Here is a 23,421-nt window from a genome sequence, read left to right as displayed (position 1 = left end):
CCTTAACTCCGCCCCCCTGCCCCCACCATCCCGACCCGCACTGCCCTTCACCCCCCAAAACCCGGACCGCCCCCCCAGGCTTTTCTCTTTCACTTGCCCGCAACCTCGGTTCCTGTCATCCTCCCCATCCCCTGGCCCCACTCCCGGTTTTCACCCCTTCCGGTCTCACCCCCTCATCAAGTCCTGCTCCCCCTCCGCCCTTCCCGGCCTTGCCCAAAGCGGCCTCGGGGCTGAAGAACCATGCGGGGTCCGTGGCACAGCAAGTCCTTTATTGTGGTAGGACAGGGAGGGACAGCCCTCGTGCAGTCCCGACTCCCCACGCCGGTGCCCGTGGGACATCCCGGAACCTCCGGAGCAGTCAGGTGGAGGAGGAGGCGCCGGGGTGTCCCAGCGCCGCCACTGCCCGCGCCGCCTGCTCGGGGACACGGGCCGGATCGCTGAGGATGGAGGTGGAGATGCTCAGCTGCCGCAGGGAGCTCAGGACGGCTGCGGGGACAGGGGACAAGGGGGCTGGCAGGCGGACCCATCCTGGGGAAGACGGCGGTGCCCGATCCCGCTCCAGCCCCCAGAACGGTGGGACTGGTCGTTCCCGCAGCCCCAACAGACGCGCTGAAGGGAATCCCACACTTAGCGGCTTTCGGGAGGGCCGAACCTGCCCTGCCGCCACACGGGGCTAGGGTACGTCCGGCTCAGCGGGGGCGTGGGTATGACAGAAGCAGGGCAAATCACTGAGCTCCATGATATCCCGCATATCAGACCTGCCATCTCCCGGGACACCCCTTTCCTTTTCCCTCTGCTTTTCCCTCAGTGCATGCCAACACAACTTGCTCAGGGTGCCACAGTCAAGCACAGTGCCACCTACTTGGCCGAAGCGCCGGGAGGGAACAGTGCTGGTCCAGCCAGGCGAGGGATGTTTGGGTGAGGCTCTCCATGCTGGCTGTGGACACCATGTCATTGAAAGACTCGAAGAGTGGACGGATGATGATACTGAACTGGTAGGATCAGAGGAGTTAAGGACCAGTTTCCTATGACAATGGTCTCACTCCTCCGGTCTCACTCCTCCCAGGTGTGGGCATCACCCTGCTATGACAGCAGGACAGACTTTCTTGTCTGGACATGGAGCAGAACTACAGGGGCAGCACAACAGGCCATGGAGCAGGCTTGCTGCACTCCCACACCTGGCACTAGCCCAAGCTGCTGAGGTGATGGCATGGGTGTCACCTGGTTAGACAGTGGAAGAGATGCAAAACTCTGCAGGCTGGGGCTGTTAGAAAAGGTTGCTGAGACACAGAGCACTACAGGCAACCAGCTAGCAAAGTGCTCAGGGGCAAGGCAGGACACCAGTGTGTCCCATAAACTCCCCTGTTGCTTCCAGCCTGGTGATTTTGTGCAGGCAGATATCCACAGAGATATCTCCACCACAAGCATGTCCTGGAGCCTGTGTTGGCTCTATGATACCCCATGTTCTGAGGAAGGAGCTCCCCAGCTCTGCATCAGAAGTCACCTCTGCCTTGTCCAGATATCCTGCGCTGGATGGGACCATGGGCAGCAGTGCCTTTCATCACTGGCATTTGGGATTTCACAGACCTCACAGACTCTGCCAGTGAGTCCCAGTGTGTCCAATCTGTGCTCACAGAGGAGCAGATCCAGCCCTTTGCCCACAGGTTCCTTGACCCTTGGTCCTCTCCATCCCTGTGTTTCCAGGGCATGCCATGCAGCCACCAAGACCAAGCCATCATGTCCCCAGTTTTGTGTCTGCATCTTTCCTAATCTATGGCTGCTGCCTCTCAGAGCCAGTTCCCATGTTATCAGAAGCAATTCCCTCTATGAGCTTAGTTCCACTTCTTTCTGAGGACCATTTATCCAACTGGTTCTGATCCCCTGGATCAGAATATCCCTCCTAACCACAGAACATCAGCATGTTCCCACCATGTGACTTTGGCTGGGAAACATCTCCCTGTGGTCCGCAAAGCTTCCCGAGCTTGAGGGACCCCAAAGACCCAGCAGCAGCAGATGAACCAGACCACCTGGTGTCTTGTGGAGGGTGAGAGGGAGCAGCAGGCACTGATTCCAAAGGATACGATCCAGAACTTCCAGTTCTGCAGCGTGGAGGAGCAAACATACTCATCAAACATTCTGCGCATGTTGTCAAAGCGCTGGCGCGTGATGGGCACCCCTGTGGCCGGCAGCTGCTCCTGGCACAGACTGTGAGGCACAAACAGTATTGTGGGGCCATGTTTGGGAGACTGGGAGCCACAGAAGCTCGGCAGGAGTTGTCAGCCAGTGTCCCACTCCCAGGGCAGGTGTGGGACCTGGCCCTACTCTGTCCTGCCTCTTGAGCATCAGCCTTCCCACAGAAAGTGTTTGAGGAGGGACAGTTAGCTGGGAGGTGCTCCAAAGAGACCTGCCATGTCCTACTGCTGTCCTGGCACTGCTGCTTGCCTTGCCTGGCTACCCCAAAGCAGGCAGTGCTCTCCCCCATCTCCCCCAGCCACAGCCCCCTTACTTGATGGAGCCATTGAGCTCCTCGATCTGCTCCCGCAGGCGCAGTGCCTCATCCTGCAGGGCTGCCCGCTCCTGCTGCAGCTTGCAGATGTACTCGGCTGTCTTCTGCAGGGTGGTGGCCTTGCTGACCTGGGGGCCATGGGGTGAGAGGGGAAGGGGGCCCAGACCACCCTCACACAGACGCACTGTGTGCCTGCTGTGTGCTCCAACCTCCTGCACCACAGGCTGGAGTGCAGGAGAGGAGCTCTGTGCTGTGGGTCACAGTAGGGATGCAGCATCTCTGGGTGATGTGCCATGTCCCTGTGTGCCCAGGGCTGGCCCTGGATGCTCACCTTGATGCTGGGCTGAGCACTCAGTGTGCTCACCAAGCTGTGCAGCGTGGTGAAGCCAAGCTTGATGTTGAAGCGTCTCTTCTGCTCAGCGGAGATGTGTGTGATGCGGCGGCTCTCCAGCTGCAGGTCAGCGCCGTTAGGCATCTCCCAGCAGTGAGGACAGCCATGGGTCACCAGCCTCACTGGGGACTGGCCCAAAGCTTGAAGTGAGGGTGAATGGGGGGAGGAAGAAAGAGGGGTGCATATGAAGTTGGCAGCTCCTGCCATACCTTGCTGGACTCAGGCCTTCCTGGACGGGACATGGTTTGGTGCGGGGAGATGCTAGTGCCCAGCCTTGCAGTGGGTCCTGGGGAAGCCTGGCTGGGCTTGGGCCACTCACTGCCTGAAAAAAGAAAAGTGCTGCTATGAAGAGAGGGATAGCAATAGCACTCATGAAAAGGTGGTATCTCAGCACCTGGGATGGGCAGAGAGGTGCACCCCACAGTACTGCCCCCACCCCAGGACAAGCCACCCCACTCAGTTGATGGGGATCCTCCACTTCAGCCTCCAAGCACACATTATCCCAAGTCCCACTCATTTTACAGCTGCTCAGAAATGGGAACATCTGGGATTTGACATTTTAATTTCCCAGCATTTTTTGGAGTGGAAATTGCATGGAAAGAGTTGCAAGGGTAGCAAGGTTGTAGGGTGCAGCACCAAACTGAACTGGGAACAACACCAGAGGCTGGTTTCCAGCAGCCACGCTGGTTACTGCGGGTGAAAGCGGATGCTTCCTGCTCCAAAACCAAGCTCTGGGGTTTGAAAACCACAGTCCGCCATTTTGCTCCATTTTTGTCTTTCCCTATTTCTGCTTTTGCTGCTGGAGAAAGAGGCAGGTGAAGGGGCACAGTAGGAACTCTCCATGCTCAGCTGGATAAATGGAATTTAAGCTGGGATTGAAGCCAAAATGAAAATTCCCACAGTGTTTGGTCCAAGCTCTCTGCAGGAACCCAAATGCCCTATGGAGCTCCTTGGGGTCCCCCAGACTCACCACAAGCTGAGGTGGGGGATAGCTGCTCTGCCTTAGGGACTTGCAGGGGATCCAGCTGCATGCCCACTGTGTGCAACAGCACTTGGGAAGGACTGGAGCCAGGAGCCAGTCCTGGGCTCATCTGGGCCATTCTGGAGAGGAAGGTGGCAGGGACTTTGGGGTCAGTGCTCTGCTGCTGGAAAAAGGCAGAGGGCAGGGGAGTTGGGGGATCAGCACCCCACACACACCATATTGGCCATTGCCCAGGCACTGGCAGCCAAACCAACCCACAAAGGGGTGGGGAAGGGGTATGCGCAGCCCCATGCCACCATCTTGCAGGCGCCCCAGGAAAGGGACCCTCAAGCAAGATGTCTCTCACCTCTGCCCTGTTTTTTTTTACAGGAGAAGAAACTCAGGCAACTCCTGCCATCCCCAACCACCCAGAGACGTGGCCCCTCCTTCCCTCCATTTCTGTCCAGCCCATAGCAAAGTGTGACCTCCAGACCCCATCTCTGCCCCTCCCCATCAGCCAGGAGAAGGCAATTCCCAATCCAGCGGGTTGTTGAGTGCTTACCGGTGAGACAGGGGCTGTGGGCATGAGTCCTGCACCCATCGGGCAAGGGGTATCCAGCACCAGGTCCTGCTTGGCTGAGGGAGCAGGGAGCAGATGGGCACTGCTGCGTGGGGCTGTTTGGGCTGTGCCAGGAGACAGCCAGCCCCACCCTGCACCAAAACTGCTGCAGCCCCTTCCCTGCTGGATTGCCCCATAGAACAGGGACGCACCTCTGGAGGAGGAGCCTGCTCTCTTCGCAAAAGGGATGGTCTCCGGAGCCTCGTGCAGGCAGGGAGCCCTAGCCCTTAGTACCAACCGGGCCATAGAGACCAGACTGGGGACACAAGAACTTCCCAACAGTGCCCGTAGCCAAGTCCTGGGGCTGGGCCACATCTCCCTCTGAGGCCACTGAAGCCAGGACAGTCCCTCAGGCATTGCTTCACCCCTGGGTTTGGAACTACCCCACTATGGGGACAGCCATGTGCCCTGCCCAATATTCCCTGCATCCTAACCCCAGGGAGATATGGGGTCCCCACTCTCATCCCCACAACATATGTCCCCCCACCTCACCCTTGTGTCCCCCAACAGCCCCCCAACCCTGTTACCTGTAGTCAGGAGCTGGCTCGGGCAGGGGTTGGGCGCAGGCAGGTGGGACAGGGCTTGTCCTTGCAGCCTCCTTGCCTTGGTGCCGCTGGGTTTTGCCTTGGGTCGCCCACCCCCACCCTGGGGCAGCCCCTTGCGGGGAGCAAACCTGGGGTTGCCCAGCAGGGTGGGGGGCAGGAGCTGGGAGGCAGCAGGGCTGGGGTACCCCTGGGGCCCCATGCCTGTGGCATAGCCCAGCCCTGGGACGTAGGGGGCAAAGCAAGGGCTCGAGAGAGGGGAGGCAGGGTGGGTGACAAGCGAGGGGTCAGGTGAACAGCTGTAGGGGAACTTCAAGTGCGGGACTGAGGCAGGGGAGAAGGGGGGGTCCAAACTCAGCAGTGGTGCCCGGGGCGATGGGATGGGGGGAACATAGTGGGGTGCTGGTGGCTCCAGGCTGAGACACTTGCCAGGGAAGTCGTACTGCAGTGTGGGCTTGTGTCGGAGCTGGGGGCTCAGGCTGCTGGGTGCCACCTCGGGGGGATCGGGGGGCAGAGGGGCCAGGGTCAGCTCAGAGCCCAGGAAGGTGCTGTGGAAGCTGAGCTGGGAGGCGCCACTGGGCTGCAGAAGACATGGCAGGGTCAGGGCAGGTGACTGGTACACTACCAGTAAGCCACAGGCTGCAGGCTGGGATCCCACTCACCTGGAGGGGGGTGCCAGGTAGGAGTGGGGCCTCGGGGCTCACAGGCAGACCCCGAGCACCCATCAGGGACTCCCCATTGCTGAAGAGGGGCTCAGCCATGGGCGAGAAGCAAGATGAATCCTGGTAGCCCAGTTGTATCTGAGATGGGGGTGGCCGGTGGCTGGTGAAGATTTCTGCAGAGCCAAGTGGAGAAACAGTGACTGGCATAAGCAGACCTGCCCAGAGAGGAAGGGGTCACACTGGGACGGGAGGGGTGGAACCATGCACTGTTACTGGCACTCTGCACTTTTTTGGGGCCAGGGCAGATCCAGCACATTTTTATCTAGGACCAGCATTGTCACATGCATAGGGGCAGGAGAGCTCACCTGGAATGCCACCTAAATGTGGGGACTCTGTCCCTGACACCTAGCTGAGTTCCATGTGACCCAGCCCCAGAGCTGTTCCCAGGGGTGTGTGTTGCTTTATCAGCCCCAGGCTGTGGAGGGGATTGTGACAGCCTGGCAGGGGGGCAACCACAGCAGAGGGGATGGACAATCAGACCATGGCATTCCCAAGCCATGGGGATGGTCTCCTGGAGTGGTGACAAGTTCTGTGCTGCTCACTCCAGTGCTGCTGTGCGTGCAGCCTGTGGCTAACCACATCCCATGGCCTTCCTGAAGCCAAGCCGCGTGACCCTGCCATGACTCCCCCTCCCTTCCTCCCTCCTTCCCACAACCCTGGTCTTTCCGCAGGCCCAGACACCACAGCACAAAGGGCTGGCCCCAGCTTTTGGCAGCTGTCTCCCTAGGCACATCAGCCTCATGAATGCCTTGGCTCAGTGCCTGTGTCAATGCTGGTTCTGGCATCACCACAGGGAGGGGTTTTCATGGAGAGGATGACTGTGGGATATGGATGGCACTACTGGATGCTTCTCTGTAGGATGGAGCAGGAGGGTTCACTGGGTTTGCTTCCTGGAAGCCCCTGGCACAGGTGCAGTGTCTGAGCAGCCACTGGAGACAAGCACTTGCATCTCTTCTGGGAAGAACCCAGCTGTGCTATCCAGCCCTTGGCTGGCAGTGCTAGCTTCAGGCCCTGCTGCTAGTGCCTGCGTGGTGTGCACACCCATGCTCAGGGCACCATCTGTGGTCCAGGCTCCAGCATGTGGGGTGCCCTGGCTGGGATCCACAAAGGCCTGAGACCCTGCTGAATCTACACCAGAGGAGCAAACATGCCAGCACTGTAGAATGCCGTGGGACTGGGCACAGTGATGATTCCAGCATGCCATGTGCTGCCATCTGAGGAGAACAGTGATGTGAGACAGAAGAGAGACACTGCTGAGATGTCCCAGTTATCTCTCAGACTGTCCCTTACCCCTGCCACAGCCATGGTGGATTCCTGACACCATGTCAGGGCCATCCCTGCCCCTCCACAGGCCAGCACTATGTGTGTGCTGCAATGCTGCCAGGCAGGAGCTTGGCTTTCCTGGATGCAGTCTGCCCCCACATTGCCCCTACCTCAGCCATGCCCACTCCAGGATGTCCCTGCCACCAGCACTCAAGTTCTGCAGGTATTTATAGGAATTTGTGGTACCCAGCCTGTCAGACCCTCTTGTGTCTCTCACTGTGCTACAGGAATGGAAGGTGGCTGGCAGTCCCTGGGAGCCTTGTCTTCCCTTTCTCCCGCCCCTTCCTCACCCCATATCTCTCGCCAATGCTCCTCCTCACTCTTGTATTGCCCTGTTTTGCTCCAGCAGTGCAGCATGGCCAGGGCACAGCCTGCTCAAGGGAGAAGAGCCTGCATGGTCAGCAAACCACACCTTTGGTATCCTGCTCAAACCTGGGGATGCTCTCCAATGTGATTGGGCCTTCCCAACCCAAAGACCCTCCAGCACTTATCCCAGGCTTTGGGGAGAGCCCTGGAGTGCAGCAGGGCATTGCCACCCCATGGGATGGACAGTTCAGCCCCAGTGCCCAGCACCAATCCTACCTGGAGCACGGTGCCAGCCGGGCACAGGGCCGGACTGCTCCCTCGCCTTTGCCGTCAGGACTTCTCCATCTGCCTCACACCACAGTCCAGCACCCGCTGCAGACACGAGATGCTTCCTCATTTGGGGATTGGTTTGCAGACACTGACTGACAGGCACTGGGCTCTGCCACACACCCCACGCAATGACAGCCCTGTGACCCCATGGTGCCCACCCCACCAGCCTGCCCTGTGTGGCACAAGGCTTCTGGGTGATCTTTGGTTCCAAGCTGCCTACCCTGCTGAAAAAGTGGCCCTTGGGGACATAACTGGGTTGGCTGGCACCCAGTACCCCAATCTCCTCTCTCTACTCTCCCCACAGCCCCAAGGGTACCAGGAACACATGGTGCTCATATGTAACACCTTATCACCCAGGGAGTTGCTCCATCCAAGACAAAACTCCCACCAACAGGTGGTCTCCAAGAACCCCATGGGATTCTGCTCTGTCCCAGGACACAATAACCTGGCAGACCAGGAGCCAGACTTGGGACCCTCCCCAGCCTCAGCAGTGTCCCTGGTCTGAGGCGCTGGACATGGTCAGAGCAGGAAGGGATGTTTCCTCGTGATGTTGTGGTCTGCAGTAAGACCCATCCCATTGCCAAGAAGCACCCTGTAGTAAAACACAGGCCTTTTCCCAGGAAAAAAGTCAACCTGACTGATGTATCAGTTCAGAAAGGAGCCACCATGCTCCTGTTGAACTTGAGGCTATGCTAGGTCCTCAGAGAGGTGCTGGAGCTGCTGGTATGACACCATACACAACCTCTTGGGATAAGAGACACTTATCAAGTGTCAATTTGACTCACTTGGAGCTGTCACACCTTCCAGGAAGTGATGCCCACTTGGGGCACCAGCACACCTCATTCTGATGTGATCTCTGATTGGCATGAGTTGAGAGGATGGTGGCAGGATTCTTCCCACCTCATCCATCCCAAGAGCATCCATCTCAAAGGCACCCATGCCACTACTTTCCCTGACACACAGAGCGCAGCCTACTCCCTGCCAGCATCTGGTCTTGCAACATCCCACAGCCATGGTGCAAGTACCCTTTTTTCCTGGAGGAAGTGGAAGTGAAGGCAGGCCATAGAGCTCCAGGGTGCTCACAGAGCAATCTGGAGATGCTGGTGCTGCCCAAGGCCACTATCTATAGTCAACCCTCACTGGCTGCCACCTGCGCAGTGTGTACAGGCCACCAGCTCTGGCAGGTTTGAGGGCGAAGTTGGGCCCCAGCAGTGCCTTGCCCTGGCATTTGGGGACACTGCTGGGACCAGGGCATGTGCCAGCTGACTGCATGGACATTCACAGCTCAGACCCTGCATGGCACCATGGGGGAGCTTGCCACTGCCCATTTGCTGGTGTTAGCTCAGCAGCCTCCTGGTCCAGGTGGACACCAGTGCCAGATTTGTGTTTGGACAGCCTGGCAGGGACAGTGGTTTGTCCCCAGGGGATGTAGCACAGCCTAGTGCAGGGTACCAGCTCCAAGCCAACCACCCAGGCTGCATGGGCAGTGGGTGAGGAAGGGGCTCAGCAGAACCTACTGTCTAGAGGTCTCCTCTTCCTCTGGGGGACAACTGTCCTTCCTCTATCAGCCGCTAAAATGAGTGACTTTGGCACTCCTTCCACTTTGGACATATCCTCTTTTTGTAGAAATCCCCTCCCACAGCTCCTGGCAGAGCCCTTTCTGAATTTCTGTGGCTCTTTCCAGAGGCAGGCAGGCACAACACGGCTCTGTCCTCAGCCCCTGCCCATCCATCATGTTTTTCCCATGCCACTGGATGCCCAGTGTTTTCTGCCTGTCTCAGCAGCTCCCACTGCTGCCAGGCCAAACCTGTGACCCCCCATTTTAGGCAGTCACAGGGTGCAGGGCTGGGTGGGATGTGGTAGCATATTCAGGCTGCATCTTACCTGATATGTCCATGTCATCCAGGCTGGGCTGCAGGGGTGCCAAATCCGGCTGGATCATGTCAGCATTCCCAACATATGCTAGAACAGGGCAAAGCTGGAATATCAAGGCCCAGCCACTGCATCCCCATGACCCACCCTGAGGGCTGCTCCCACCACTGCCTTGACACCTGCCTGGCTGCCACACCTCTGTGTCACCCCAGAGTCACCCTGTACCACTGCACCCTGCCCTGGGCAGGGAGGTAAGTGCCTACCCTATAGAAAGCTAGGGCCATTCCATCCCACCTCTGTCCATCAGCACCTCTAGGGACTCATCCAGTTCCCAGGAACCCCAGTCAAAGGCTGATCCTTGGCACAGGTTGGATCTGCAGATGCCCAAGTGACATGGCCATATATGGACAGCGAAGAGTGGCCATGGAAGCAGGACCTGCCCTGGGGGCTGGGGCGAAGTCCTTCATGGTCCCTGGGGAGCTCAACCCTGGAAGAGCATGTGCTGGTGCATAGGAACCACAGGAGAAGGGGATGATCCCACCCTGCCTAAACACTCCTTAAGCATCCCCTCCCCTGGGATGTCCCTGAGCAGGACAGGAACTTCCCCCTGCTCCATCAGGACAGATGCCAGGGGACCCTGTCTGCCCAAAAAGACATGGCTAGTAGCTCTCAGGAGCTAAGCCAAGATACAGCATCTGGATTCCTCCTCCACATCGTGCTGAAGCATAGTCTGCAGCACCTACCATCCTCAGGGAGTGCCTGGTGGGTGCTGGGTGTCTGTGTCATGGTGAAGAGGGTGTCAGATATGTCCGAGAGGAAGGTGTCTAAATCAAAATGCTGCCTGCTCCCGTGCTCCTCTTCCTCATCCCCAAGCAGCATGGGCACTACGTTGCAGAAGAGCTGGTTGCACCATTTCTCTGTTGGCCTCCAGGCATCCTCATCCTGCATGAGGTAGAGCAAAGGAGCCGAGTGGATGCCTTTTGTGGGTAGGATCCATTTCTGGCTCCCTGGCTGCTTTCCCTAGCAGCTTCCATTTTAACACCTGGCACATTGCTGCTTCCAGAGGGTGGAATTGCTTAGCATTCCGTTCCAATGGGCTTATCATGCCCTGGGACTTTTCTTTGCCCTTCTGCCCAGTGTAGGGGTCCAAATCATGCTCCCCTTTCCCTTCCCACCCTTTCTCAGCAGACTCACCGTCTTTGGACTGGAGATCTCTCCGTTCCGTGTGGACTTTCGGAGCTGGAAGGAGAAGACAGGCCATGTCACCCCCATGCAGGGAGAGCTCAGGGCACCAGCCAGCATCCCCCTGCCAGGCTGGCAAAAACCTGACATGTCCCACCCTGTCAGCCATGGCTCCAGGTTCCAGGGCACACTGCTCCATCCCACTGCTGGCCCTGCCACAGGACAGGGAGCAGCACGGGCAGAGCCACTCACCCGCTTCTTATAGTATATCCTCCATTTGTGGTACTCCCTCATCACCACCTCAATGCGGCGTTTCCAGTAGTTTCCCTCCAGCACAACAGCCTGGGAGGCAGGACAGGGGGTCATGGGTGAGCTCCGTGGCCCCAGCACCCCACAGCCACGGCTGCTTTCCTTGTGCCATATCAGAAACACCTTTTCCAGCAAATGAAATGCAACATGTCCCTAGATCCCCACTGTTCCACAGAGACCTGCTGCTGCCCCAGAAAGCTGCAAGGGACCCTGGCCTACCTCTGGTTTTCGGTGCTCATCAGCCTCCATGCCCTCCAGAGGGGTGATGAAGCTGCACACAGGGTTTTTCCTCCGCTCCACATCTGCACAGGGGAGAATACAGCTGGCTGTACCTATGCTCCATCTCTATCTCTGCACCTGTACATGGTGGTTCTGGTGCCAGACTCATCACACTGGCACAGCCTGGCATCTGGCAGACAGAGTGTGGTCTAGCCCATACTCACATTGAATGTACCATGCTCTCCAGATCACATTGTTGAGTCGAATTTTATCCCAGCAAAGCAGCTGCAGCCCCTTGAAATTCTTCCACTTTGGAGATACTAGCTTCCCACTGAAACACCAAACAAAAGGGACACTGAGGGGCACCACCTTGAAAGATGCCCAGGGAGCAAGTACAGCCATGTGGCTCTGCTGCAGGTGCTTGCCAAGCACCGGTGGAAGCATCCACAGGAGCATTCCAAGTTCCTGCACACCCTGGGAGCAGCACAGACCTAAATCCTGAGCTTCATAGACCCACAGGAGGCTTCTCAAACCCCTGGATTAAAGCAAAGAACACTGAGGCATTGATTCCTTGACATTTGAACTCCACCTTCGAGGTGGGATCCTGCTGCCCCGACCAAGCCTGCTGTGTCCTGGCCCTGGGGGACAGGAAGGCAAGTCTCCTGCCCAGGTGTGATGTGTGGTGACATGTACTGTAGTGGCACTTGCCTCATCACAGTGTTTGGGCAGCTAAATCTGCCCCTCTGTTTAACAGCAGGCATGGGTTGGAAGTGCTGCCTTCAGCTGGGGCAGTCACAGGCAGCCATTGTGGAGGGTCTGGGAAGGCAGGACAACACTGGAGGATGTTCAGGATGTTAAGGGACGCTTGCCTGTGCTCCAAGACAGACACAAAGTGCCACCAGCCCTGCCATCAGCCAGAGCTGCCCTGGCCTCTTCTCCACACTGATCCATGCAGATCTGCCCCCCCCCCCCCAGCCCCAGCTGGGCTCCCTGCTTCCCATTCCCTAGTTCCCAGAGGCAGCTGTGTTTGTCTCTGATGGGACCTGCAGTGCAGGAAGCCTCATTTCGCTCCTTGTCTTGTTTCCATCCAGCAGAGGGACACAACTGAAGGGTTCATGTGCAGCCACTGAGGAGGTCCTGAGGGCCCTGCTGCCTCAGGAGCTCTGCAGGGGAGGCCAGGGTCCCTCTGGCTTACTTTGGGGTCCATTTCACCTCTCCAGCTCTCTCAACAATATGGCATGGCCTCAGGGCTATGCCAGGTGCTCCAGGGGTCCCTTTGAGATCTGGCTGCAGGCTGCATGGCATTCCTGCCTGGGAAGCCATGTCCCTCTTCAGCAGACACTTTGTACTCTTAAATATCTTGGTGCTGCTTTGACTCCCACTTTTCCTTGGTACATGTGTGGAGCAGGAAAGGTGGAGGCTGAGCTGGTGTCAGGGTGCTGTATCGTCTGCCCCCAGTCCCTTCAGGCAGCAGCAGGCTGAATCCCCAGGGAGGTACTGGGAATGAGAGTATATGAAGCCTCTGACTCGTTCATTCAAGCTTGTGAAACTTCTACGTGTTCTCAAATAATGATTTTGGTGGATTCTGTTCTGACCTGCCTTGAAATCTGCCTCTGGCAGAGAGGGAAGACTGGGGACCCCTACAATTCCAGAGCCTGATGCAGGGATGTGTCTAGGAGCAGGTGCAGGAGTGGATGGACGTGGTCTCCCATGAGGTAGACCCAGCCTGATACATGGCCCCAGAGGGTGGGGAAGGATCTGTAACTCCAGCCTGCAGAGAGTTAAGGCTGATACTGACCACTCCACTATCACCAGGATTTTGAACTTTCCCCAGGTGCACAAGGCAAACAGCAAGATGGTGCCAAGTGGAGGAGCCAATGGAAGGGACAGGATTCCTGGGCACATGGCCAAATCATGCTGGTCAAGGTCATGTTCCTCACTCACAGCCAGCTCAGAAGAGCAGCCTGAGCCTGTGGGACACACCTTGGCCTTGTGTGAGGCCAGTGGGCCATGGCTAGGAGTTGCTGTGAGGCCTGGAAGCAGCAGAGAGATGCCTTTCAGTTTTACCACCCAATGCCTTTTTTCCCCCTTTAATGATTCTTTCAGTTTTGGGGCTTAACAGGCTGATCTTTGCTCCCTGCTTTGGCTTGAAAAGTGCCCCACCCTTCCCTGCAATTATCTCCACTGGGGATATGGATGCAAACTTTACATTGAACCATGGGAAGGTATAGGGTGCCCCAAACAGGCTGGGGGCCCTGCTGCCCCACACTGCCAGAAGAAAGGGGACACAGATCCAGCAACTATTGTGCTACGGGTGTTTGTGGGATAGGGTGAGGTGGCAACAGGGCTCTGCCTGGGTCCAACACTGGCACGGGCCCAGCAGCACCTTGTTTGGTCTGTGACTCATTTACCCATGCAGCAGTTTCAGTCGGTGCAGTCCCTGATTTCGTGGCAACATGGGCACTTTCCTCTCCATCAGCAGCAAGAGGAGCAGGGAATAGAGGAGTGATCTAGAGAGATGTAGGACTGCACCAGCACACCAGCCCAGCCCCTCTGCACAATCCTGCAACAGGATCAGCCTCAAAACCTTGGGGAATGATAGAAGTAAAGAGTGCAGCTCCTTGCCAGGAATGACAACAGCACCACAGTGCAGGGTGGGTGGGTTTAGCCCAAGCATGAGCCTTTCCCACTCATCAGACCCCCTAGAATGGAGGTTGTCTGCGAGGAAAAAAGTGGGGTTGGATGATGAACACCAGTGAATGCATCCCTGGAGTCTCTGCCTGGTGTTCACTACCCGTGTGAGCACTTAAGGCACTGTGAATTAACAAATCAACAGCAGCAATTCCACCTCTCCCAGGGGAGACATAGGCTGACAAGAGGATGAATTATTAGGGAATTGACAGACAAGAGACTTTAAATCACAAGAGAGCCTGAGTGCATACTCCAAGTCACTTCCCAGGCTGATGTCCCTGCCTGCCAAATCTCCTCTCTGGAGCACAAGACAGATGTTGCCAGGTAAGACTATGAGTGACTGCAATTCACATCTCCCAATCTGCCCCCAGTTTTCCTTCCTTCAGAAGAACATTCCCAGGTCAGTGATTCCCAAAAATAAGTCACAGGAGGGGGTGTCAGCCCAGGTGCAGGTCACACACTGGTGATGGAGAGGATAAGCCTTCTGGTGCTAATGCCAATGTGTGAGCAGCTCCTGAAGGAGCTCAGCTCCACCTTCAGCTTTTTGGGTAACGAGACGCAGCCAGGTGGGCTGCAGGGAGAAACAACATTCTAGGGAAGGATTCAAGGAATGCAGGATGTTGCAGGAGGAGTGAAAAGGATCATTAAGCAGGAAGCTGCTCTAAATGTCCTGGGATACACGTAAAAAGGAACTGCTTCATCCTAGCATTAGGAGGAAGACCTCAAAGTGGGGAGTTGCCTCTCTTTGGGGGATCTGAGGAAGCAAGTTACTGCTGGGAGCAGGCCCTGATGTGGAGAGAACGTTTCTTTGCCAGTGAGGGGTGATGCACAGTCCTGCCCACGGAAGGAAGATGTCATATCCCCAGAATGATTGCTCAGGCTGAGACAGGGACTGCTATAATGTCTATGAAATGCAGGGGAGGAATGCTGGAGTGGGGTGGAATTCTAGCTGTAGCCATTGAAAAATTTAGGGAAAGTTTAGTGAGTTGCCTTTGAAACAGTGTGAGCCCCGGCAGCAAAGGATGGGTGTCTGCAGCAGTCACAACTCACCAGGAGACAGGATAGTTTTCCCCTCTGCTCCACACTGTTATGGCCAAGTCTGGACACTGTGTCCAATGGAGAAAGAGGGAGGTTTACAAACTGGAGTGATCCTGGAGGAGGATATCAAGGTGTTTGGGGACTAATATGCATGACAAAAGAGGAGTGTGAGGGATGGGTTTGTTCAGCCTGGAGAAGATGAAGAGAGAATTCTGCCATGAGCTGCCCAAAGAAGGAGATGGAGCCAGTCAGTTCTCAAACATACACTGAGAAAGGCCAAGGGGAAATGGACATAAGAATTGGAACAGGATAACTCCAAACTAGAGCCATGGACAGCAATTCCCTGTGGGAGAGGGGCAGCCCTGGGCAGGCTGGACAGGTAGTGGGCTCACATCCTCATCTGTCAAAGTGATGGCCCTGAGCAACCTGACCTGGCTTTGGATCTAGTCCTGCCCTGCATGAGGGTTGGATGAGGAACTCCACAGGTGCCTCCAAGGTGACAGCATACAGTGGTTTTTCTTGGTTAGGAAGTTAGTCTGAGCTTAACTGTGGGTGCTCTCCTGAGGACTGGAGAATATTGGGCTGCTAACCCCAACTGAGGCTGTGCTGCCTCTGGGAACCTGGCTGGGAGGGGAGGTGTGAAATGGCAGGTGATGCAGAGAAGTATCATATCACATTAAATGTAGAAATGCACCAAGAACACTTAACTCCATTTCTCCACCCTGATACCTTTCTCTAGCTGCTGCCTACAAGTGTGTCAAAAATGTATGAGTAAAAAAAAGTGAGTGAGCTGGGGTTGTCCAGCCTGGAGAATAGAAGGCTGTGTGGAGACCTTAGAGCCCCCCTCCCCCAGCACTTAAAGAGAGTCTGAGGCAGCTGGAGAGGAATTTTGGACAAGGGCCTGAATAGGACAGGGGGGAATAATTTCACAGTGTCAGAGGTCAGGGCTACATGGGATATTTCTAAGAAATCTTTTCCTGTGAGGTCCCAGCATAGCTTGTCCAGAGGAGCTGTGGCTGCCCCGTCCCTGGAAGTACCCAAGGCCAGGCTGGACAAGGCTTGAGTGAGTGTCCCACTACATAGGAGCCAGTATCTGCATTCCCATGCTCAGTGCAGGAAGGAAACGAGCCACTGAGAGTCCAGGGGGTAGGGAGAACTGTAGCAATGGAGCCCTGACTGCAGTGGAGAGGCCAGTCCCATACAGTACTCCAGCTGTCAAAGCCCTTGTACCCTGTCCGTTTCCACTGTGTCTGGGAGTTCCAGAGCCCAGGAGTACACACGCTGAAGATGCCTTGCACCTCATGAGTCTATAGTTTGAGCTCCCCGGTGTGACAGTTTGTTTCTCCAGCCTCAAAGCTGCAGGGCTCAGATATGGAAAGAATGGGGCTGGGAGAGGAGAGAGCAAGGCCACCAGTGTCTCTATGTCCCCTGTTTGTGGCACTCAGGGGTGAGTGCCACATGCTTCCAACCAGGAAGCGTGATCCTCACCTGGGTCACCCCACACTGAGGCTCCCTGTGCTCCCAGAGAGCACTGCCTTCCCCAGCCCCTTGGAGCAGAAGCTGTGCTGTGCTAGCTGCTGGCAAACAGGGATGATCCCATCCACCACCTGGGATATGGTGACGGGTCAGCTGTGCACAGATATGTGGGAACTAGTACCCTTGGAGTGCTGTCTCTGTGCCCAGCATCCCCAAGGATGTCCTGGCAGTGACTACATTCCCTTTTGCATCGAGCATTTAAGGACTCCAAGGCAAACCTGAGAGCACAGCCACTGGATAAGATCCTAGATGAGGGAACGGGCACCTCTTCAAGGCTGCTTTGCTGAGGTTTTGCTTTAACATGGTAGTGCATCATCATCTAGGTTTTCACGTTTGGACATTTTGAGAAGCAATGCAAGCAGTTTGGCACTGACTCCAACAGAGCAAGTCATGCTGATGCCATGCTAGAGAGAACTCAAAACCTTGGGGCTTGGCAAAGGAGGGGAATGCCTCCAAGAATGAGAACCGTGGCCATAGGAGACATGTTGCAGTCTGTCCTGTTGTCACCAAAGAGCTGTCACTGGGCTTTGGCAATTTGTGCGGCAGGGAAACAATGCAGTCACCCAACAATGCATCTGATTTTGCAGGAGAGAAGGAGTAATGCTTTCAGGAGATTTTGGGAAAAACCTGTGCAGCCATCCAGTCTCAAGTGCTACTGCATGTCATGGAATAATCTCAGGATATGGGAACAGAGTCAAGGACGGAAGGCAAGACTCCTGCTCTGGGATGGATTGCCAAAGAACTGAGTGTTAGTTGTCCTCAGGGTTGCTCCTGTTCTAAAGAGTGTGCTAGACCTGGCCATGGGGGAAATACAGCTGGGCCCAGCAACACCAGATCTCATGGGAAAATGGAGGAGAGTCAAGCTACACATGAACAGAAAAGTTTCTCACCTGGCTCCATAGCCAACAACCCAAGATCAGCTCTTTCTCCCTGAAACTTTCCAGGATGGCAATTTCTGAGCATATGGCACATCACAGCCCATGGAGAAGAGGAGGAGGAGGTGGTCAGATGGAAACAAATTCCTGGCTGGCGAACGGAGCTCAGCTAGCCTCCTGCCTTCAGCTAGCTGGGGGTGCATAAGACACGTGCAAGGGCTCTGGAACTCACCTGTACTCCAGGCTCATGCACTCAAAGAGCCGGGTGAGGGTCGGGTCGATACTCCAGGGATCAGCTGGCTCGGGCTTGGCGTGGTGGTGCCGTCGCCGGGGCAGTGAGTCGCTGTGCGGGCATGACACCATGAAGTGGCCACTGTGGATGACCTGGGAGGAGTTCTGTGCCTCAGCACTGGGTCCTGTGCCACCCACAGCTGTGTCCTCTGAGTCAGAGTCGGAGATGGGGCAAGGCCTCACCGGAGGCTCCAGGAAAGGTCCCGGCAGTCCCACCTGAGCTCCTGCCATTCCTGCTGCCTACTGGAGCCGTTGTGGATCTGATCCAGCACGCTGATGCACGTCCTGGTTGAGCTGAAGCCCTACGGCCCCTGCATGGGCATCGAGCACATGCTGTTGTGCTCCCCAGTGCAGGACAGTGACACCACGCCTCCTCCTAGGCACCTCCTCCACCCAGCCCACGCCGTCTGTTCCCCGCTCCAGGGTTCAGCGTTTGTTCCCCAGGGCAGGTTCGCTGCCAACCCTATTTATAGCGCAGGTGGCTGTTCCCGCCCGTGGCACACCATCAGCAGGACACGTCCAATGGCCACCGGGCGCCTGCCACTGGAGCTTCAGCTCCCTGCCACTGTCCAACTCCAGCTTTTCCATCCCCCACGCACCTGGGGAGGAGCACTGTGGGTCCCCCTGTCCCCCCTTGCTGTGGTCAAGGGTTGACTGGCAGTCGACTCTGTTTACCCGGAGTTAATTGCTGATCTCGCGTGCTGGTGGAGTGAGGAGCGGGCGGTATTTACCCAGTGCCTCTGCTTTAATGGATCTCCCTGCACTTTCAGGGGAACAAATACAGATTAAGGGACACAAACAGGTAAAATTATAGCAATGGGCACTCAGCTCAGCGCAACACAGGCCAAGGCACTGAGCCAAGTGCCGAGCTGAGAAACAGCCCCAGGAAAACCTGCTCCAAGCTGTGATCCATCAGGAGAGAGGATACAAACAACAAATGTGACAGAGAACAGCTGTGAGCTTGGGTCTGGTGGGATTTACACACCTTGTTGTCACGTAGTCCTTAAAATCAAAGAATCATTAAATCCTGGAATGATTTGGGTTAGAAGGGACCTTAAAACTCACTCTCCATGCACTAGACCAGGGACACCTTCCACCAGAACAATTTGCTCAAAGCCCTTTCCAACCTGGCCCGGAACACTTCCAGGGATGAGGCAGACACAGCTTTTCTGGGCAACTTGTGTTGGGACCTACTACCCTCACAGGAAAGAATTTTTTCCTAATATCCAGTCTAAATCTACCTTGGCTTGCCTTCACCTCTGAGGTTTCCTGAGAGAGGCAGGCAGGCAGGGCTTGATGCACCAACCCCCTGCTCCGTGAGAGTGGATCTTGGATAAATGTGGATGTCGAATGTGCCATTCCAGCCAGACCTGTGTCGCAAGCATCTGCTCACTGACCTGAGCCACAGAGGGACACAGCACTTATAATTTCAGACTTAAACCACTTCTTTTCTCTCTAGTTTCTGGCACCTTCTTTCCCAGCCCCACATCCTGGGAGGAGCACACATGCCTGGAAAACCCCAGGCATAGATCTTAGGTACCTCTGATGGAGATACAGTATAAATGGGTGGGATAAACCCAACACAGATAGCTGCAGGCATTGAAGCTCTAATCCAGTTTGTAGATGGAGTTGAATGCTTTCCATACCATCCAGGTGAGTCCAAGAAGGGTCAGCAGCTATCCACAGTATTTTCCAGAACTGGAAGAAGAATATGCACAAAAAGCTGGTTTGGACAGCTTCTACACTGGCTGGTGCAAACCTCCCTTTGGGGCCATTTCTTCATTTTCCAGCCAGATTTCTGTAGATCTGTAACTTTTTGTCCCCTCTGTGATTCATTGTAACCACCTTAGCCTGTCCCATGCTGCCTGTCAAGATGTTGAAGAGAGAAGTTGAAGAGAGAAGTAATTTTAAAAGTACTGTCTGTATACATTTTAAAGCAGTAATGGGCATGTGAGTGTCCTGGAAAACTGAGAATTAAGCTAAGGCACAAAGAAACAAAAATATCAGAGAAACAGAGGCTTTCTGGGCACATTCCACTCATGCTGTGCAAAAGAGGTTTCCCAGGATTTTGACAAAAACCATTTGCCATCTGTTCACCAGCTGCAGACAGACTCCAGTGCTCTGGGACAACATCTGTTTGAGGGAAACATCAGTGAGGCTTTTGTGAAAATCACAACTCTCTCATTCCTGGTCTAGCACCTCTCGTACTGCAGAAAAGGGAAATCCCTTTTTGGCAAAGAGCATCCAGCCCAGGGAAGGTAGTGACAGATCCCTAGTCAACCAGGGAGCTGAGCAGGAGTCCTACATAGGGGCAGGGAGGCTGCAGAGCTGAGGAATTTTGAAAAAGGCTGTTTGGATCCTAAAATGTGTGATGCTAAGCACAGCTGTAGGGTTACAACACAATCTTGGAGAGAGTGTGGCAAGAGAGATGTAGTCCAGAATGCAATGCAAGATGGAAGCCCTAAAGTTGTCCCAAAGATGTCCCAAAGGTGCATTGACACACAGGTGCTTAGAGACCACAGTCCCCAGAGCAGTGCTCCAAAATTACCCTGACATCATGCTCAGAGGTGTGGAGAAAAAGCCTGTGCCTGGGAAGGGCATGGCTGGTACAGAAGGGTTGGATTTTTTTTTGCTAGGATTGGATAGGACATGAACAAACATGAAGATCTCTATGTCATCCAGAGAGCATGGGGACACTGGTGTGTGCAGTCACAGCAGTGCTGGGTGGGGATGGCTGGGCTCAGACCTACAGGGTTCAACAGATACAGAGGAGCACACAGCTTCCAGTCTGTTCCCACAGGATAGTGATCCTGAGAAAAAAAATTCTAAATAAAAAAAAAGCACTAGGAATGGAACTTGTAGCACTGCTGCCAGGAACAATGTAGAAAGGAGAAATACATTGGGAAAGCTTTATTAGAAAACAAACAGCAAAGTTGGTGGCCTGAGTACATCTTTGTCAGGGAAACCTATGGGTAAAAACAAGGAGAGCTTTTTAAAAGGAGATTAAAAGGAGCAGGAAACAGCAGCTCATCCATTTCCAATCCCTTGCTATTCTGGAACACTCCCAGGGATTCTCTGGGTAACGTACCAGGTCCTCACCATGCTCATAGGGAAGAATTTCCTCCCAATATCCCAATATTCCCTTCTGTCACTGGGAAGCCATTCCCCCTTGCCTTGTCCCTGCAGCCCTTTGTCCAAATCCTTTTCCAGCTCTCCTGGACCCCTTTAGACACTGGAAGTGGCTCTAAGGTCTCCCCAGAGCCTTCTCTTCTCCAGAGGAACACCTCTAGCTCTCTGAAAATATCTCCAGGGCAGAGGGACTCCAGCACTCAGAGTTTTTCCGAGGCCTCTTTTGTACTTTCTCCAACAGGTTCAGGTTTCTTGTGCTGAGGGCTCCAGACCTGAGTGCCATATTTGTCTAAAGATCTCCAGAAGTCTTATTTCTCTACCTACTGAAAAATTAGTAAAAAACACTGCATTTGTAGGAACTAATGGATAAAGGGAAGTGGTAAGGCAAGTGGTTATGGACCCAAGGCTGCCAGAGCTCAAGGAACATTTGCACAGTGCTGTTTGGAACATGGTGGGATTTTGGGGATGTCCAGTGCAGTGCCATGAGTTGGACTTTGATGATCCTTGTGGGTCCCTTCCAACTCAGGATATTCCATGAATCTATGATTCTGTAAATACAATAAACTGAGGAAGAGTCAACACAGTTTTTAGGAGAAGGTTGTAGCTCAGCTTTTGCAAGATGAGGTGGTGTGTGTGGACGACAATGATCTGGTCAATACAATGACATCCAAAAACACTTTTAAGAAGGTCTATCATGGAGTTTTCAGAGACACTGAGCTATAACAGATCAACAGCTTGCCAAGATAAGGTGAACTGGTAAACATGCAGATTTCCTGTTGGATCTCCACTAGGGCTGGGAATTTGCAGCATATTCATTATACAGAGAAAAGGCTGCAAATGGGATGGTCATGGTGTTTCTGCTGGAGAAAATAGTTCAGAACTGTCATAGCTAAAGCTGGCTAGAGAGTAGTGCAGAAGTATTTCAGGCTACAGAACTAATGAGTGATAACATCAGTAATGAAAGTCAATGCTGATAAGGGTAAAGTAAAGCACATCCCTCACTGCAGACTGGGGCACTCTAATGCCAGTCAAGAGCTGAAGGTAACTGTAAGCAGTTCCCTGAAAACATCAGCTGAAGATTCATGAGTAATTAAAAAGTGAAAAAGGCTCCAGATATTGCAAGGAAAATACTGCTTGCCCCAGTATAAAACAAGGTCACAAATCTGTGTGGCTTTGGTGCCTGGCTCAGAAAAGATGGAGAAACACTGGAAAACATCAGAGAGACAAAGAAAATGGGTGGTCAGAAGTGGGAATATCATCCTTGCAAGAAAAGCCATCAGGGATGTTAAGAAAGAGGTGAATGGGGTGACAGGCACTGACAGTGTAGACACGGATGCAGTAGGAACAAGGAATGGTTAGAGGTGGTTATTCAGCACTTTTCAGAGCTGGAGATTGGAGTGAATGATCTCCAGACATCCCTTTGAACCCTGATTGTTCTGTGTTTCTGGGGGGACCAGGCAAAGGAAGGGCTGGTGTGTTCATCTCAGGATGTTGTGAAACCAAAAGTGTAGTTGGACTTAAGGAATTGGATAAAATGTTAGAGGGCTGGAACTATTGAAATTATTTGTGTGTCCAAATCAAAGCTGACTGACAGGAACTCAGGACAGAGGTGCAAGTTCACCCTTGGCCTCCCCTTGCTCAGGTGGGTGTTTTTGGGCACAGAGTGAGATCTTCCAGACTGTCAGGGTGAGAAACATCCCTGGCTTCTCAGAGCCACCTGGGCAGCTGTTCCTTAGGCCCAAGCAAGCATGGGCAGAGAAAGTCTTTGTACTTTCCATCTTTGGCTGCAGATGAATAAAAGATCTGAAAAAAAAGAAGTAAATTATACCTTGTACAAGCTTACCATGTTCCCTAGGAAACAATTATGAAGTCCATATTAAATCCTTTGGGAAAGGTTGAAAAATCCTGATTCAGGGAAACATGTTGTATTCTTTCTGCCTGGAAAAAAATTTTCTGCTATATATTTTCTGCTTGCCCAGAGAAGCTGTGGCTCTCCCATCTCCAGAAGTGTTCAAGACCAGGTTGGACATGGCTTGGAGCAACCTGGTCCAGTGGAAGATGTCCTTCCCCTTGGCAGAGGGATGGAACCAGATGAGCTTTAAGATCCCAAACCATTCTGTGAGTCCATGATTCGATATCTGTGCAATGAAGTTCTTTGTGCTTTTTTCCTTGGGTGTCCTCATTCACATTCCCTGTCTCAGGGGCCTGTCCTGGTGCTGACAAGATCTCAACACTCCATGCAGCAGCAGGACAGAGTAAGGAACATGGAAAGGAAAATTGCAACCTGCAGCTAGCTCCTTGTAGGGTATTTCTGGGCTCTCCTTATTGACCAGACTTCCTTCCCACAGGAAGCTGCCTGGCAAACCCTGGGCAAGAGCTCCCTCTGGGGATCAGCAGAAATGTAATGATGAAATTGCACTTCTCAAACCCCTTCTTTACAGTGACATTGCATTTTAAGTGGGTTTCATGATAGTGATATGCACCAAATGTTTGCCCAGAAAGAGGAGCCTGCCTGGGGGGCTGGCTCACTGCACCCCATCTCTGTTACTATGGGACAAGCTGAGCCTCCCTGGAGAGAG

General features: G+C 54.3%; 1 protein-coding gene across 5 annotated transcripts; it reads right to left on the bottom strand.

Annotated features, from left to right (window-relative positions):
* Positions 1-248: 248 nt before the first annotated feature.
* On the bottom strand, positions 249-18,142 carry MLXIPL (MLX interacting protein like). 5 transcript variants are annotated; one of them, XM_079324767.1, is made up of 18 exons: positions 17,655-18,142; positions 11,507-11,613; positions 11,283-11,365; positions 11,007-11,096; positions 10,767-10,811; positions 10,316-10,514; positions 9,585-9,662; positions 7,647-7,742; positions 5,682-5,854; positions 5,005-5,599; positions 4,421-4,494; positions 3,868-4,042; positions 3,107-3,219; positions 2,838-2,957; positions 2,507-2,634; positions 2,082-2,205; positions 863-992; positions 249-486 (listed from the first exon to the last, which is right to left on the bottom strand). In XM_079324767.1, exons 1-18 carry the CDS (start codon positions 17,942-17,944, stop codon positions 359-361), a joined length of 2,748 nt encoding a protein of 915 aa, XP_079180893.1. In that variant the 5' UTR covers positions 17,945-18,142; the 3' UTR covers positions 249-358. The 5 variants fall into 5 exon arrangements, with proteins under 5 accessions (XP_079180893.1, XP_079180894.1, XP_079180896.1 ...); XM_079324768.1 differs by having other exon boundaries at positions 3,868-4,039; XM_079324770.1 differs by having other exon boundaries at positions 5,449-5,599.
* Positions 18,143-23,421: the final 5,279 nt, after the last annotated feature.

The sequence above is a fragment of the Erithacus rubecula genome, assembly GCF_903797595.1.
Source record: "Erithacus rubecula genome assembly, chromosome: 22".
Classification (NCBI taxonomy): Eukaryota; Metazoa; Chordata; class Aves; order Passeriformes; family Muscicapidae; genus Erithacus; species Erithacus rubecula.
This window is presented reverse-complemented; position numbering and strand designations above follow the sequence as displayed.